The 17,407-nt window shown below is 41.0% G+C and overlaps 1 protein-coding gene across 2 annotated transcripts; it reads right to left on the bottom strand.

Annotated features, from left to right (window-relative positions):
* Positions 1–1,615: 1,615 nt before the first annotated feature.
* POLE4 (DNA polymerase epsilon 4, accessory subunit) lies at positions 1,616–13,614 on the bottom strand. Of its 2 annotated transcripts, XM_081796644.1 has the most exons (5): positions 13,357–13,614; positions 12,713–12,797; positions 12,000–12,041; positions 9,952–9,992; positions 1,616–1,938 (listed from the first exon to the last, which is right to left on the bottom strand). In XM_081796644.1, the coding sequence occupies exons 1-4, from the start codon at positions 13,564–13,566 to the stop codon at positions 9,967–9,969; spliced, it is 363 nt and encodes a 120-aa protein (XP_081652770.1). In that variant the 5' UTR covers positions 13,567–13,614; the 3' UTR covers positions 1,616–1,938; positions 9,952–9,966. The 2 variants fall into 2 exon arrangements, with proteins under 2 accessions (XP_081652770.1, XP_006736181.1); XM_006736118.2 differs by lacking the exon at positions 9,952–9,992 and having other exon boundaries at positions 13,357–13,611.
* Between the last annotated feature and the right edge of the window lie 3,793 nt (positions 13,615–17,407).

The following is a 17,407-nucleotide window of genomic DNA, read 5'->3' as shown; positions in this document are numbered from 1 at the left end:
GGGCCACCTGGAGGCTTTATGCCAGCATTCCAATACCACTTCTCACCATGACATGGCTACTTTATAAATGATGAACCAGTTCAACAGACACGCATGAAGGACCCATGAGCCAGGCACTGTGCATCGTGAGGACTGTACAGACAAGGAGTGTTGATACACTAGAGATCACATTGAGTAGATTCAACAAACAGCTTTGCAGATAGTCTCACTGAGGCCCTCCTTTGGTTTGAATCTTTCTCCACACTGTTCTGTGCCCAGTCCTTTCCTTGATGTGGGACCTTTACCAGATGACCTACAAAATCTGGTTACTCCCCTCTTGCTTCTTAAAGAGTGGTGGTGGTTGTTTTCCTTTAATTCCTCTCTATTCCAGACATTCTACATTCATACTCTACCACCCCCTGCCCTTAGAAGGGAGATTTATATTTTCCTGTAGATCAGTAATCTGTGGACCACTGGTGGGAAGGAAATGACTTGGGGAATTTATTTGAAAAAACTATAATAGAGATTCTTGGAACTCCACCCCCTGAGATTCTAATTTATTAGGCCTGGGGTATTAAGGTGCAGAAATGGGCATTTCAAACAAATGCCACAGATGAATCTGAAATATGGTCAAGTGTTTCAATCAGTTTCCTGCTGCTCTCCTTAACTACTACTTTCCAAGTACTTTGCCTTCCTCCTGATAGATCACCCAAACCTTCCCTTAAAAACCAAAATTTAGCCAGGACCTAAGGGAGGGTAGAATGGGGAGTTACTGTTAATGGCTATAGTTGCAGTTTGAGAAGATGAAAAATGTTCCGGAGATGGGGCGCCTGGGTGGCTCAGTCATTAAGCGTCTGCCTTTGGCTCAGGTCATGATCCCAGGGTCCTGGGATCGAGCCCCACATCGGGCTCCCTGCTCCGCGAGAAGCCTGCTTCTCCTTCTCCCAGTCCCCCTGCTTGTATTCCCTCTCTCGCTGTGTCTCTCTGTGTCAAATAAATAAATAAAATCTTTAAAAAAAAAAAAAAAGTTCCGGAGATGGACGATGGTGATGGTTGCACAATAATGCGAATGTACTTAATGCCACAGAACTATACACTTAAAAATAATTAAAACAGGAAATGTTAGGTTATATATATTTTGCCACAATTTAAAAAATAAAGGAATGGATATTGCTACACGCTCTAACATAAACAAACCTTGAAAACATTACCTAAGTGAAAGACACCAGATACAAAATACCACTTATCTTATGATTTCACTAATATGGAGATATTTTAAAATTGACTGTGGTGATAGCTGCACATATCTGTGAATATACTAAAAACTACTGAAATGTACACTTTAAACGGGTGAATCGTATACTATGTGCATTATATCTCTATAAAGCTATTAAAATTTAACTGGTTTTAAATCTAGGATCACATTTATTTAAACTTCTGAAGACCTTAAGTGACATCCCATAAATTCTGAAATCACATTCTGGTGACATATTGGAAAAAAGCAAATGAAAGCAAATAAATCAAAGGACTGAGGTTTAGAACAGATGGCAAGAAAGATCAGAAGGTCTGTGGCTGGGCATGGTGGCTCTCCAGTCATCATGGCAAGGACAAAGGCAAGATTATAAAACACACTAGGTTGAAATTGATCAGAGATCTTTATTATAGTCCTCATCATTCATTAAGCAACCTACACAAATCATTTTCTTTTCCTCTGCCTCAATAGAGGCTGCCTCCATGCCTGAAATGGAAGACACAGTAGTGGAAGACCTTGTAGAGAAAAGCTAATAGGTGAGATCTCTGCTTATCCCGGCTTAGGTGAAGGGAGAACAGGAAAAGCATGTGAGTACAATATTCCAAACAGTCTGTTCTTCAAAGCTGAGGCCTGCAGGAGAGGGGCTGGCCAAAGGATGCAGGTGAAAGCTCACAAAACTGCCGAGCTCAGCCATCAATCCAATGTTCCTAAAAAAAAAAAAAAAAAACAGAGCAATATGTAAAGCAAGGTGCCTCAAGAACTGGATGAGTGTGACAGACTGGGCAAAGTTCAAGTGGAAGCTGCACTGATACTGGCAGGTCTCTAAGACCGAAATACTCATTTTGAGGCATATCCATCCAAAAGATCTCAGAGGATAAACATGTCACTACAGAAACTGGGCAGCTGGGAATTAAGCATACTGGTCCAGAGAGTTAGAATTAGAAGTAGGGAAAGGGCAAAGAGGTTGCCGTGTTAGTTAATGAGCATTTGGAGATTCCAGACAAAGCATGATACAAAATAAATGAGATAAGTTTTCTAAGCAAAAGTTTATAATCTTTTGATAAATTTCCAGTTCAAGATGGGGGACTGAGCCCACAAGTTTGTATGTCCTCCCATCCAAGATTCCATTCAAAAGGAAATAAGGTTTTAAACAAAGAATGGGGCCCATCAGCAGTTAAGAGATTTCAACAAAAAGCTGAATAATAGAAATCTGATTGAAGTATGTTTATAAAAGAGCAAGAAAAAACATAAGCTAGAATGACTAGAAGGAGCAGCAGAGGTGGGAGCCCATCTGCCCAAGAGACTCTTGGACAGTCTCCACACGGACACAGACACCAGGAAAAACAGAAAGAAGCACAGGCTAGAAAGGGTTAATGACTTGAGGGTCTACGTGAGAAACAGTTGGCCCCACCTCCCTACAACCTTCCAGCATGTAGCATTACCAGAAGACAAAACACTTAAAGCTAAATGGAAAAAAATCAGAGGGCTCTCTTCCAATAAACTAAATAAATTATCTGAAGAACTAGAGAAGCCTCTGAAAATGCCAGCTCCCCACAATAAGGCTTTCGGGGCCCCAGTATAACATCTGATCCCACCTCTGCCCACCCTAAAGTAAAAGTGCCAAGCAAAAACCACCTTCCCATGTATACACAGCTTCCAAACAGCCTTCGTACTCCCTCATTTCTAAACAGAATGAAAAACTGCAAAATGAAAGGAAAAACTAAAATTTATTTTTAAAAAAACCCTAGAAAACAGATAATTCAGAGAAAAGAACATATAAGAAAACAAAGCAAAAATAACTCTAAGTTAAAAAAAAAGGAAACAGCCTCTTCTTTTGATAAAGGCAAATTCCAGCTGAGATCAAATGATAAAGCTGACTGAAATATTTTTAAAAAGAAAATCCTTCAAGCACTGAAGAGGCATCAATAACGGTGAAATCCAAGATCTAGAGAAAGCAAGAACGCAATGTAACCCAGCCTCCAAATCTGCTTTTGCCCTGAGGTCATTTGCCAGTCCAAAAGACAGAGCTGAGAAATTCTGGCTGAGTCAAATCTAAGACTCTGCCCAAGTGGAAAGGTTGAATTTTTAAAAAGCTGTAATCCCAAAAGGCTATACCCCCAGAGTAAAGCTAGACTAGAATTAAATCAGCCTCCTCACAGACTTGCAGGCAGGGTTCACATATATTAATTACCACAGTGAGCCAAGAATCCTCAAGTCTTGGATTAGGATTAAGGAGATCCTGAATTTACACATTCCCCTAGGTACCTTGCAGCAGCAAATGAAAATCTTTGGAGAAACGTTTCATCACACAGGCCTCTAACTATCCAACAAATAATTTTTTCAAGTACAATGACCAATACACCAAGATAACTAGGCATAAAGAAGAAAAAAGACCATGAAACACTATCAACAGGAACAAGTCAGGAAAAAAAAAAACAAGTCAGCCTCAAAAGGCTGTGGATATTAGACTGGACAGAGACTATAAAACAACTGCACTTACTTTGTTTAAAGAAATAAAAGACAAGCTTCAAAACATCTGGAGCGAATACAGTAACAAGTGACAAAGTAGATTTGAAAAATAAGCAAATGGAATTCACAGAACTGAAGATACAGAAACAAAACAAACTAAAAAATCAATAGAAAAGTTTAAAGGATACAAGACCACCAGAGAAAGAATCAGTAAGCTGGGAGATCAGAAAAAACTACACAGAAGCATAGAGAGGCAAAATAATGATTGAGGTTTAATATACATTTAATGGGAATCCGAATGAGAAAGGAGAGAGAAAGAACAAAGCAGAGCCATTATCTGAAAAGATACTAGCTGAGACTTCTCCAGAACAGATAAAAGACATCAATCCTTAGATTTAAGAAGCCTAAGCAGACCAGAGAGGGAAATCTGCACGTAGATACATCCAACTGAATCTAAAGAAAAATCAAAGACAAATATAAAATCTTCAAAGTAACCAAAAGAGGACAAATTAGCTTCAAAAGATTAACAGATTAACAGTGATTTCTCATCAGAAACAATGGAAGCCGGGCACCTGGGTGGCTCAGTCGTTAAGCATCTGCCTTCGGCTCAGGTCATGATCCCGGGGTCCCGGGATCGAGGCCCGTATCGGGCTCCCTGCTCCACGGGAAGCCTGCTTCTCCCTCTCCCACTCCCCCGGCTTGTGTTCCCTCTCTCGCTATCTCTCTCTCTGTCAAATAAATAAATTTTTAAAATCTTTAAAAAAAAAAAAAAAAAATGGAAGCCAAAAAACAGTAGAATGACAGCTTCAACATGATAAATAACTTTCCACCTAAAATTCTATATTCAGCAAGATACCCTTAACAATGAAAATAAAGGCTTTTTCACCACCACCACCCTCCAAAAAACCCATACTAAAGAAGACCCATACTAAAGGAGTTCTAAAGGATTTACTTCAGAAAGAAAGAAAATGATCACAAATGGAGAAGCAGAAATATAAGAGGGGCAAAGATATAAATATGTGGATAAATTCATATATCTTTGCCTGTATAATACAGCAGTAACAGTGCCTTATGTGGATTGACAAAAACAAAACAATGCATGACAATAATAGCATGTATGGGGAAGAGGGCCTTGTATAGGGAGTTAGTAGTTCTAAGATCTTATTTTCTTGAGGACAAGATAAAGGTACTATCTTTAGGCTCTGATAAAATAAGGATGCATACAGTAACTGGTATAGTAACAAAAGAATAAAGTATATAAGTTCTTGAGAGAGATAAAAAATGAAATAATAAATTGACTTAAAAAGGGCAAAAAATTGAAAAGAAAAAAACATAAAATAGGACAAATAGGAAGCACAAAATAAGATGGCAGATTTAAACCCATATATACCACTAATTACATAACACATAAATGAACTAAGTGCTCCAGTTAAAGAAAAAGACTGTCAGCCTAAATTTTAAAAAATAACCCAATTATATTCTGTTTACAGATATGGAAAGGTAAAAATAAAAAGATAAAAAAAAAATACATACCATGCAAATACTAACAAAGAAAACTGGAAAATTTTAGAAGTGTTAGACAAAATAGTCTTTAAGGCAAAAAGCACTACCAGAAGTAACAATAGTTAACTTATAAAAAGTCTCAAACACTTAACTACTAGTAGCCTACTGCTGACCAGAAGTCTTGCCAATAACATAGCTGATTAGCACATATTTTGTATGTTATGTGTATTATATACTGTATTATTACAATAAAGTAACCTAGAAAAAAGAAAATGTTATTAAGAAAATAAGGGAAAAAAATACATTTACAGTGCTATACTGTAAAAAATCCCCACATACCCATAGAGTTCAAACCTGTGCAGTTTGGGGCACCTGGCTGGTTTAGTCAGTAGGGTATGCAACTCTTTTTTCTTTCTTTTTTTTTTTTAGGATTTTATTTATTTAGAAAGAGAAAGAGCGTGCATGTGAGTGGGAGAGGGAGGAATCTCAAGCAGAATACCTGCTGAGCAGAGAGCCCCATGCAGAGCTCAGATCTTAAAACCCTGAGATCATGACCTGAGTTGAAATCAAGAGTCCCGACACGTAACAGACTAAGCCACCCAGGCTCCCCAGGCATGCAACTCAGCCCCACATTGGGCATGGAGACTACTTAAAAAAAAAAAAAATGCCCCCTTGGGGCGCCTGGCTGGTTCAGTCAGAAGAGCATGCACTCCTGATCTTGGGCTCATGATTTTGAGTCCCATAGTGGGTGTAGAGATTACTAAAAAAATAATAATAAACTTTAAAAAACAAACAAAAAACCTGTGCTGTTCAAGGGTCAGCTATACCATGAAGAACTTCATGCCAACAAATTTGAAAATTTAGATAAATGTAAAATTCCTAGAAAAACTATAATTCGAGGGGGAAGCAGGACAGGACTGCCTCAAAAAATAAAATAAACCCAAAATGATTCCAACATCATCCAAAAAAATTTAATCAGAAATCTTCCCATAAGGAAAATTCTAGCCAAGATGACTTCATTGGTGAATTCTACCATTCAAATAAATAATGGGGTGCCTGGGTGGCTCAGTGGGTTAAGCATCTGCCTTCAGGTCAGGTCATGACCCCAGAAGTCCTGGGAGCGAGTCCGCATAGGACTCCCTGCTCAGCAGGAGTCTGCTTCTCCCTCTGCCCCTCACCCCACTCACTCGCTCTCGCACGCGCGCTCTCTCAAATAATAAAATCTTTAAAAAAAATTTAAACTAGGGCGCCTGGGTGGCTCAGTTGGTTAAGCAACTGCCTCTGGCTCAGGTCATGATCCTGGAGTCCCGGGATCAAATCCTGCATCGGGCTCCCTGCTCAGCGAGGAGCCTGCTTCTCCCTCTGACCCTCCCCCCTCTCATGTACTCTCTCTCATTCTCGCTCTCTCAAATAAATAAATAAATCTTTAAAAAAAAATAAAATAAATTTAAACTAAAAAAAAACAAATAAGAAATATTTCCAATCTTACAAAGTTTTCTAGAGAACACATAAAAAGGGTACACACACTCTCCAACTAATTTGTACGAGGTTCACATTCAATAGGGAAAAAAATGCCAATCTCTCTTTAAAAACAGTGATACAGGGGCACATGGATGGCTCAGTCAGTTAAGTGTCTGCCTTAGGCTCAGGTCATGATTTCAGGGTCCTAGGATCCAGCCCGCATCAGGCTCCCTGCTCAGTAGGGAGTCTGCCTCTCCCTCTCCATCTGCCCCTCCCCCACGCTCATGCACGCACACACATGTGCACACTTTCTCACTCTGAAATAAAATCTTCATAAATAAATAAAATTTAAAAACAGCGATACAGCATTTGCAATCTGTTAAAATTAATCTACAAAAAACATAGAGTTAAGTATAATTAATGGGGACACACTGAAAGCTTTCCCTTTGAAATCAAGATGACTGCTACCAGCACATCTATTCAACACTACACTGGAGAATCTAGCCAAGAAAAAAGGAAAGAAAAAAGAAAAAGATAAGGATTGGGAAAACTTCACAAAATTGCCACTACTAGTGGGTATTACTATGTAACTACGGAAATCCAAAAGAATCAACACAAATCATTAGAATTAGCGTTGAGCAAGATGCTAGGTACAAAATTAAGACATAAAACCAGTTATATTTCTATATACTAGCAACATATGAAAATTAATTTTTTCTTAGAAAGATGCCAATAACAAGAGCATCAAAATTAAGTACTTAGAGGAAAGCATCTAACAAAATATGTCAAGATTTCTTTCTATAAAATAAAAAAACTTTATTTAAAAAAACATTAAAGATCTAAATAAATGGAGAAATATACTATGTTCATGTACTGAAAGACTATTATAAATATATTCTTTCTCCCCCTAAGTAATCTATAGATTCAGTGCAATCCAATCAATACCCTTTTTCTGTGGAATTTGGCAAGCATATTCTAAAATATACATGAAAATGCAAAGAATCAAAAATAGCCAAGACACTTAAAGAACAAGGTAGGAAGACCTGTTCTTTCAGATAAAGCTACCATAATTGATACAGTGTGGTACGGACATGGTAATAGACACAACGGATCAACAGGTGAACAGAAAATCGAGGAACAGCCTTGATCTATCACAAAAGTAGCATGGCAGAGAAAATTATATGGAAAAGTGGCTATCTAAATAATAAGAAAAAAATAAGACCCTTACCTCAGTCTGATACACAAAAAAGTCAACTGTAGTTTTATGAAAGATAAGAAAACTATAAAAATTTTAGCATATAGGAGAATGACTTCATGACCTTGGGATAGGGAAAAAAGTCTTAAACAGGAAACAAATAGCATTACCTATAAAAAAAAAATTAACACATTTGACTACCTTTAATTGAGAACTGGTTTATCAAAAGATACCCTAAAGGGTGAAAAGACAAGTCATAAACCAGGAAAAGATATCTGCTTCCCATATGATGAAAAAGATTCACATTCAGAAAAAATAAAAAATAAAAAGCATACACACACACACACATATATATAATCACAGATACAGTTATAAATCAGGAAGGAAAAAGACAAAATAACCAGGACAAAAATAAGACACCACCCCACCTCAGAAAATGGACGTGCATAGGAAAAGATATCACCAGTAATCAGGGCAATGCAAAATAAAAGTACTAGGCAATTATCATTAACATCCCTACCAGATTGGCAAAAATCAAATACCAAGTGTTGGTGAAAATGAGGAGCAATGCGAATTATCATACACTCTAGGTAGAAATGTGAATCAGGTATGTAGGAAGTTCAGCAATATCTGCAAAAGAGGGAGATATACATATCCTATGTCCCAGTAATTTTATCCACACACATACACACACACGCCTAGAGCAATATGTGTAAGAATGTGACGAGGGAGCAGAAGGCAAGCTGAAGACAAAGCATCAATAGCACATTGCTTATAACAGAAAAAAAAAGTTATCCAAATATCCACATTAAAATGGTTCAGTTGTAATACTGTCACACAATGGTATGCCATACAGCACAGAAAACAAGAGAGATGTGCAACCACACAGGTGGATTTCATAAATGTGTTAACCTAAAGAAAAGAGCCCCAGGACAGAAGATGACCGATGAATCCATACAATCTGGTTACATTTTTAGAAAATTCAAAAAAAAATATAAAACCTGTTTAAGGATGCATGCTTATGTGGTAAAACTATAAAGAAAATCAAGTAATTACCAAAAAGTCAAGATACTGTTATGTCAGGAAAGGGGATGGAAAGATCTACCACGAAGAAGGAATATATATGGAGTTTCTGGGCGCTGACACTACTATATCTCTTGACCTAGCTGGTAGTTGCAATGGTGTTCATTTTATCATTTATTGACTTTATATTTGTTATCTGTGTTCCTAAGGAAAGGCTTAGAAAAGAATATACATAAACTCATCTGCATAAAATATCCAGAAAATTACACAAAAGACTAATAACAGTTGCCTGCAGGGAAGGCACCTCTATGAGAGATTAAAGGACAGAAGAGGTAGAGGAAGTTCTTCATGTTTGGAGAATTGTTCACAGTACTGTTTTTCAACTACTACACTCAACCGATATGTAAAGCATGAGAGATTTTAACTAGGATAACAAGATATGTTACCAGTCCTCACAACGTCAAAGTACAAGTATAGATGACACCAAGTAAAAGCTAGAAGTGGGTTGGGCGCCTGGGTGGGTCAGATGGTTAAGCGTCTGCCTTCGGCTCAGGTCATGATCCCAGAGTCCTGGGATTGAGTCCCGCATCGGGCTCCCCACTTAGCGGGGAGCCTGCTTCTCCCTCTGCCTCTCTGTCTCTTATGAATAAATAAATAAAATCTTTAAAAAAAAAAAAAGCTAGAAGTGGGTTAAAAAATGGGAAAGGAGGGGAGCCTGGTGGCTCAGTCGGGTTAAGCATCTGCCTTCAGCTCAGGTCATGATCCCAGGGTCCTGGGATCGAGCTCCACGTCAGGATCTGCTCTGCGGGAAGCCTGCTTCTCCCTCTGCCTCTGCCTGCCTCTCTCTCTCTCTCTCTGTCTCTCATGAATAAATAAATAAAATCTTTAAAAAAAAAAATGGGAAAGGATGGGTCCACTAATAGTCATACCTTCCAGAGTGGGGAGTTAACCAAAAAAAAATAGATATTTTAGTATGTTACGTAAACTGTAAAGGTAACAATGGAACTAAAAATAATGATATAACTTCCAAAAATCAGAATGGAGGGATTTATGGAGCAGTATAGGTTACCTAAATCTTCATTTATCACAGCAGGAAGTTAACATCTGCAGCTGAAAAATCAAGGATGAAGCATATTATTTAGAAATGTAAGTAACCACCGGGCGCCTGGGTGGCTCAGTTGGTTGAGCGACTGCCTTAGGCTCAGGTCATGATCCTGGAGTCCCAGGATCGAGTCCCGCATCGGGCTCCCTGCTCGGCGGGGAGTCTGCTTCTCCCTCTGACCCTCCCCCCTCTCATATGCTCTCTCTCTCATTCTGTCTCAAATAAATAAATAAATAAAAATAAAATCTTTAAAAAAAGAAATGTAAGTAACCACCTGAAAAGCTAAACACAAACAACAGGAGTGTGGAGCAGCAGCTGCATTTCACTGTAAGCCATTAGAGAACGGATTTTCAAGCATGGATAGATACTGCCTTGATTAAAAAAGAAAAAATAATTTTCTACTTAGAGCATATATATCTAAGGACATGAGAACATTTATTTGACCAGGTACAAAATATAATACTGACTGAATCCACAGTTGCTAAAAGGGCCAAAATTCAGGTCTACTAATGTAGGCAGAGCAGAGGAATGCAATTACTGAGATTATTGGATCAAAAGATGAAAATGAATACGGCCACTACTTAGTGACCCTTTATCAAAAATCCAAGCTAAGTACTATGCCATGGTGGAGACCAGAGCAGAAAACTACATAAGATCTCTCCACTTCTTTTCCTGGCACCTTCCAATTCATTATCCACAGGTCTGTAGTGTTAAGTCTTTAAAATACAAATCTGATTAAATACTCTTTGAAAAGTTGGTAATTAAAGATAAGCAGGTAAAGTAGGCTCCGAACATATTTGGAGAACTGATGGGAAGTCAGTCACAAGAATTTGCCTTCCTCAGGTAGGCAATTAACAAGTTATTTTTAAGAAAAATGAGTAAATAGAAAAAAAGGGTTAAGAAAGTTCTACAAATTGAAAGAATACTCAATAATCTAGACTTGAAGCTAGCCATGGGAAAGTATCTTAAAACACATTAAAAAAAAAAAGTATCAAAAGGGTGAGAGGCCTAGGCTGATATACAGAACAAAAGAGAAAAATAGTGAAATAAATACATCCAGAAAGGCTTTCTTTTTTTTTTAAAGAATATCTCAACTGATTTTTTTTTTTTTTTAATTTATTTATTTGACAGAGAGAGAGACAGCGAGAGCAGGAACACAAGCAGGGGGAGTGGAAGAGGGAGAAGGAGGCTTCCCGTCGCGCAGGGAGCCTGATGCGGGGCTCGATCCCAGAACCCTGGGATCATGACCCGAGCCGAAGGCAGATGCCCAACGACTGAGCCACCCAGGCGCCCCCAGAAAGGATTTCTGAAGGTAATGATGCTTGAAGGAGATAATGAGAACACTCTGGTATTGTAAAGGTGAGAATGAACGGAAAGTGCATGGCTCTCTCATATTCAATCAGAATATGTGCAGGGAAAAATAAGCTGACCAGATTTAGGAATTATTGGAGAAACAGATATCCATCCAAGAGAAGATAGCTAAAATAAGGTATCTCAAGTATTTTCTACTTCAATGACAGACTTAGTACACGAGTTAATGCAAAATTCTTAAGAACAAACAGACACAGGCAAGTACACAATCTCCCAGTGGCAAAATAATCACTTTATACAGATTGTTGAAGAAGAAAAAAGAACAAGAAGCAACCCTTTAAATGCTAGCAACTGCTTCTGATCTCTAGCATTATGATGAGGGCAAGATTATATAGCATTATATGAGGGGAATGGAGATCAAAGCAGGAAACGAACTTCTCAATCCACCTAACCCCACTAGGATCTTTATATATTCCCTCTCATTTTTTTATAATTAGCAATTTTCAAGAAAAAGTTCTAGTTACCCAAGAGAATTCGAATTGCTAAATCTCACTAGATTTAACATATTAGTTTTTCCCAACTTAATAGGAAGTAGGGAGAAAGAATTATCCCTAAGAAGAACCAAGTAGCAGTTTTATAAGGTTCTGAACTCATTAGCATGGGATAGACAGGTGGAAATGATTACCCATTGACAGAGAACTCACCTTCCAGAAAAGCAAATTCATCCACAGCTTCTATTGCATTATCTGAAACACAAAGTAAAAGGACACCTGACTAAGTCTGGTCATTTGGACATCAACCCCTTTAAAAAACCACAACTCACATAATAAAGGGCATGACATTTTATGCAAATAAGGGCATTTATAAACTTTGTCCCCTGCTGTCATGAGATCCATTTCTACTCCACCACCAAATCTTACATATCAGCTGTCTCTCTACAAAAGTAGGAAAACTCTAGGTAAACCCTGTTCAGTGGCGAGAACCTTTTTGCTCTGAAAGTCATCAAAGGAGAGTATAGCAAAATAGAAGGGAAAGTGGGATTAAGGTATACAAAAGCTTACACATGCACAAGGGTTACCAACTAAAGAGGCAGAAATTAAACCCCCAGTTTCTGGGTGAAAAAGAAGTGTCAAGACTGGTACAACATGGCAAAAGGTATAAAGGGGTCTAGTCAGCTTTGGAAACACTTAAGACTCCTTTCATTACCTACCCCACCACCTCTCCAGCCACCCAAAGCATAGGGACTCTAAAGGTTAGGATCTTCTATCACTGTGGCAGTCCAACAGAAAACATCATAGGGAGAGACCCTGTAGCACCTCTCACCTTACAGTGGTGGCTTCTCCCCCAGTGAGAGGGAAGCCTCCCCCAGCCCTCCCTTCTTTGCCCCCAGGTACCGAATACCACAGTGACATTCTACCCAAATCTCTCCTCTGGAGGGTTTTCCTCTTTCCTTGTTGAGCACAGCAGTAGGCATCTTTTGCAATGGTCTCCACAAACAGTTCCTGTGAGGCGAACAAGGAGAATTGAATCAATAGGTTCTAGCACAATTCTTGTGAGCGCTTCTATTTGAGTGATGGGAGGGGAGTAAGGGGTGCTCTGGAGAGCTGCTCAGTCCTGGACTTCATGAGGGCCTATTATTCCCTTTCCCCCTACCCCGGTAGCCCATGACACGTCCCTCATCCCTCACTTGTAAATCCACCCCACTCATTCGCTTGACACTCCTACAAGTTATGTTAGACACTCGAAATACCACTTAAAGTTGTTGTCCAAAGCCCTTATGACGAGGCAGGTGTGTTAACAAACCAATAAAACTACTGCAGGTATGTGACTCTTTCTCCCAGTCTTCCCTCCCACAGTTACGTCTCAGAATCCGGTCCCGGCACCTCACTCACCCCCTTACGCTACGCACACACAGTCCAGACCCTCCTCCTCCCTCGCTTGCCCCCTCTCCAAGCCGCCCCAGTCGCCGCTACGCCCCGCCCCCCGGAAGGTTCCTGAAGCCCCGCCCCTCGCCACCTCACCGCCCCGCAACCCCGTGTGGCCCTGACGCTCCCGCCGCACCGCGGCTCGTGCCAGAATGAAGATGGCTTCCTGTCCCGCGAGGGTCACGTCGGGGTCCGCCTTCACCAAAGCCTTCACTCGCGCTAAAGGCAGCCTCGAGAGACGAGCCCCGGGCGCACTCGTCGGGGCTTGGGGCTGCGGAGCAGCCGTCTCCCCACTGGGCCCCTCCTCCTCCCGGGGCGTCCCGCTTCCAGCCGCCGCCGCCGCCATCCGGGCCCCGAGCGTGCTGCGCGCGACCGCTGACTGTGCGCGCGCATGCGGCGCCGGCCCCTTTCCCGCGCGCGCTGCGGGCCACGCCCCCTGTGGGCGCGTGGCTCCGCCCTTTACGCGGCTGGACGCTCCCAGGACTCCGGGCGGGCGGGGACCGGCGCTGGGGGTGGCGGCTCTGGTCCTGGTGAGCGCTGCCGGGCTTGGTTGACCCCAAGCACCGTCCTTCAGTGGCTGAATGTGGTTGAGCCGGGCCAGTGCCGGGAAGAGCTCCGTGGTCTGGAGAAACCCAGACCAAGCCTGCAAGAGCCTCAGTCAAGAGATAAGCGAGTGATAGACAAGACTGAGAAGGGCAGGTGCCCGTGCGAGGCCCGGGGGAGATCCAGCGTGCGAGAAAGAGGGTACCGAGAGGGGCGCGAAATCTGGACCGGTGTCAAGGTGAACAAGATGCCCTAGAAGGAGGTAGGACCTTGGCAGGCAGAAATCGAAGAATTTCAGTCCTGACAGGAAACCACAAATAAAAAGCATAGAGGCTGTGAAGTATGAAGTTGTGTCGATGACAAGCCGTCCCCGCTTGTTCAGTCGTTAGTTGCACCAGAGCACTGGCTCTCAAACTTTTTGTTCGCAGGCTCCCTTCACGCTCTTAGAAATTACTGAGGACCCCAAAGAACTTTTGTTTCTCTAGTTTATATTTATTGTGTTCGAAATTAAGAGTTTCAGAATTTTGTTTAAGATAAGTAATGCACGTTAACATAAATAACATTTTTATAACAAGTTTCCCCAAAAAAAAGTCTAATGAGAAAATTCTCTTTAAGGTATGGCTTTAATAGAAGACCATTGGATTCTCTAGCTGCTTCTGTATGTTAACGTTACCACTTCTCGCACAGATCTGGAAATTCCTCTGCATCTTCTTGAGAAATGAGAGTGAAAAAGGCAAATAACCTCTTAGTATTGTTAAGAAAATAGTTTTGACTTCACAGACACCCGAAAAGGGTATCTCAGAATACACACCACCCCTGATTAGTCCCCACACCAAAGTTTGAACCTGGCACAGAGAAACAGTTCATATTTGCAGTAACAGGTTTTGTGTGTGTGTTTTTTTTTTAAGATTTTATTTATTTATTAGAGAGCTCATGAGATGGGAGAGGATCAGAGGGAGAAGCAGACTCCCCGCTCAGCAGGGAGCCCGATGTGGGACTGGATCCTGGGACTCTGGGATCATGACCTGAGCCAAAGGCAGTCGCTTAACCAATTGAACCACTCAGGCGCCCTGCAGTAACAGTTTTAATCTAAGTCAGTTCTAATAGCTCACATTTTTTAGCATTTCGTATGTGCATGGTTCATGCTTTTATATGTGCTTTTACATTTATGTATTTATGTACTGAGTAACAATTCTCATAATACCCTTTCTGGAGTAGTTAATATTTTAACTTTTACAGTTGAGGAAGACACGAGGTGGTTAATTTACCCACATCAGAATGCAGTCAAGCCAAAATGAGGTTAAATTAGATAGTATCTATCTGCATTCATCAATGATGTAGTAAACTCTACGTGACTGGATTAGCAGAGGCTCCCCTAGAACAGAACAAGAGGCCTGACCGAGATTAAAACCTTCAGAAGGGGCGCCTGGGTGGCTCAGTCATTAAGTGTCTGCCTTTAGCTCAGGTCATGATCCCAGGGTCCTGGGATCGAACCCCGCGTCAGGCTCCCTGCTAGGCAGGAAGCCTGCTTCTCCCTCTCCCACTCCCCCTGCTTGTGTTCCCTCTCTCGCTGTGTCTCTCTCTGTCAAATAAATAAATAAAATATTTAAAAAATAAAAATAAAACCTTCAGAAATGGGGTTGTGTCACTGAAAATTTCACTACACCCTCCTTTGGGACCTCAGTCCTGAGTCCCCCTTCAGATTACATTTGTGGACACTCCTGCACAGGGAAAGCTCCACACAAAATTCATAAAAGCACGGCCAGATTCTTGTGTCCCCTTGCAGTGGAACACTTCATGGAGCAATATCCTAACAATGTCAAAGCAGTTAAGTACTAATGGCTGCCTGAATTTTGAATTAACACAATAAATGAACACTGTGGGGACAGGAATCCCTTTAGACTTCCTGAAGGGTCCAGTCAAATTGGCTTTCCAGAAGGATTCTCTTTAACCCTTCTCTCTTCCCAGTTTTCTCTGTTATCCATATTTTCCCTACCTTTCTTCCACTTGCTCCTCTTCCCCTCTCTTTTCTCCCCCCAGTTCCTATTTTTTTTTCCTCATTAGTTGTGTATTTTACCACTTGGCCCAGCTCCATCCTCCTTTCCCTGGTTTTACTATGACTAATAGGAAGAGGTTTATTTAGACCACACAGGAGTTCTTGATATGAGCCGTGAAAGGCACGAAGTCGTGTTAAAAGGGGGAATCACGGGGCGCCTGGGTGGCCCAGTCAGTTAAGCGCCTGCCTTCGGCTCAGGTCGTGATCCCGGGATCACTTCCCTTTAGGATATGGCAGGGATCTATCAGGCATATTACTTAACTAGTGTTGATCAGACAACTCCTGATTGACTAAGATTCCATTTCTGGAAGAGCCAAAAGTGTCTTGGTCTGATGATGTAGGGCTTAGCATTAGTACTCCATTTTGGGCCTGTTGTCTTATTTGTAACACTGTATTAAAGAGCAAGATTCACCTGAGTAAATATTCAAGATCTTACTGGCTTTATTCAACAATTCATGAATTGGGTAGCATCCAACCCAGCAGATAGATAGAAAGCCACTCTGAAGAGCTGTATAAGTCAAAGAGATTTTTATAGACCAAAGTGAGCAGGAATAAGGAAGTTTTACAGGACATTTGCTGATTGCCTAAAGCAGGGTTAGTTTCCCTGTATGGAGCAAAGGGAAGTCTTAGAGCCTGGTTAGATAACCTATGGTGATCAGGCAAGCCTTGATTGGTTGACCTAGGTCCTCCTTTTCTAGAAGAACCAAGCATAGAAACTAGTTAAGTTTTGATTTGCTGACATGGGGCTTATCATGAGCAACTCCATCTTGGGCCTAATCTGGTTGCTTTAACAAATGTACATTTGTGAATGAATGAATCATTAGCTGTGGGTCATCTAGAATTGCTATCCCCTAAGGAAGCATGTCAGAACCTGGAGAGAGAATTGTTATTTGAAAATACCTACCAAGGGTGTCTAGTACAGTTGACCTTGAACAATGTGGGGGTTAGAGGCACCAGCACCCCTGCCCAGTTGAAAATCGACACAAACGGCCCTTGTACACAACTATACTAAACTTGCCACCTACATCTATAAGGGTTGCCTCCACTAGACTAGAGATTGTGAACCCATGTGCCTTCCTGGGCCAAACTGATAATACAAATCAGAGCGCAGCAAGCTATAGACTGGGGTCCATGTCCAGCCTGCCACTTTTTTTTTTTTTTTAAGTAAATAAAGCTGTTTGGAAATAGACCATAACCATGTGTTTATGTATTTTCTATATAACCTAAAGGTGACTGTAGCAGGGATTTACCATTATGGAAAGAAAAGCACTCTGTCTCAGGATTGCCCTTACTGCCATTTACACAATTCTTTTTTTCTTTTTTAAGATTTTTTATTTATTTATTTGACAGAGAGAGAGCACAAGTAGGCAGAGGGAGAGGGAGAAGCAGGCTCCCCGCCAAGCGGGGAGCCCGATGTGGGACTCGATCCCCGGACCCTGGGATCATGACCTGAGCCAAAGGCAGCCGCTTAACCGACTGAGCCACCCAGTCGCCCTGCCATTTACACAGTTCTTATGTAATCTTGTGCCCAAGAAGAATTAATCGATGAGCCAATTAATAATAAGTGGTAATTAAGATGAAAATTATA

This window comes from Leptonychotes weddellii, chromosome 10, assembly GCF_054177405.1.
Source record: "Leptonychotes weddellii isolate Sample4059 chromosome 10, ASM5417740v2, whole genome shotgun sequence".
Classification (NCBI taxonomy): Eukaryota; Metazoa; Chordata; class Mammalia; order Carnivora; family Phocidae; genus Leptonychotes; species Leptonychotes weddellii.
This window is presented reverse-complemented; position numbering and strand designations above follow the sequence as displayed.

Bases quoted from the DNA above. Each gene is read 5' to 3' on its own strand.
- POLE4 (XM_081796644.1), bottom strand. From the start codon at position 13,566: ATGGCGGCGGCGGCGGCTGGAAGCGGGACGCCCCGGGAGGAGGAGGGG. The intron at 12,042-12,712 runs GTAGAATGTCAC...TTTGTGTTTCAG, and splicing joins CCTCCAGAGGAGAGATTTGG to ATAATGCAATAGAAGCTGTG. The intron at 9,993-11,999 runs GTGAGTTCTCTG...TTGATTTTTCAG, and splicing joins TGAATTTGCTTTTCTGGAAG to CTGCAGATGTTAACTTCCTG.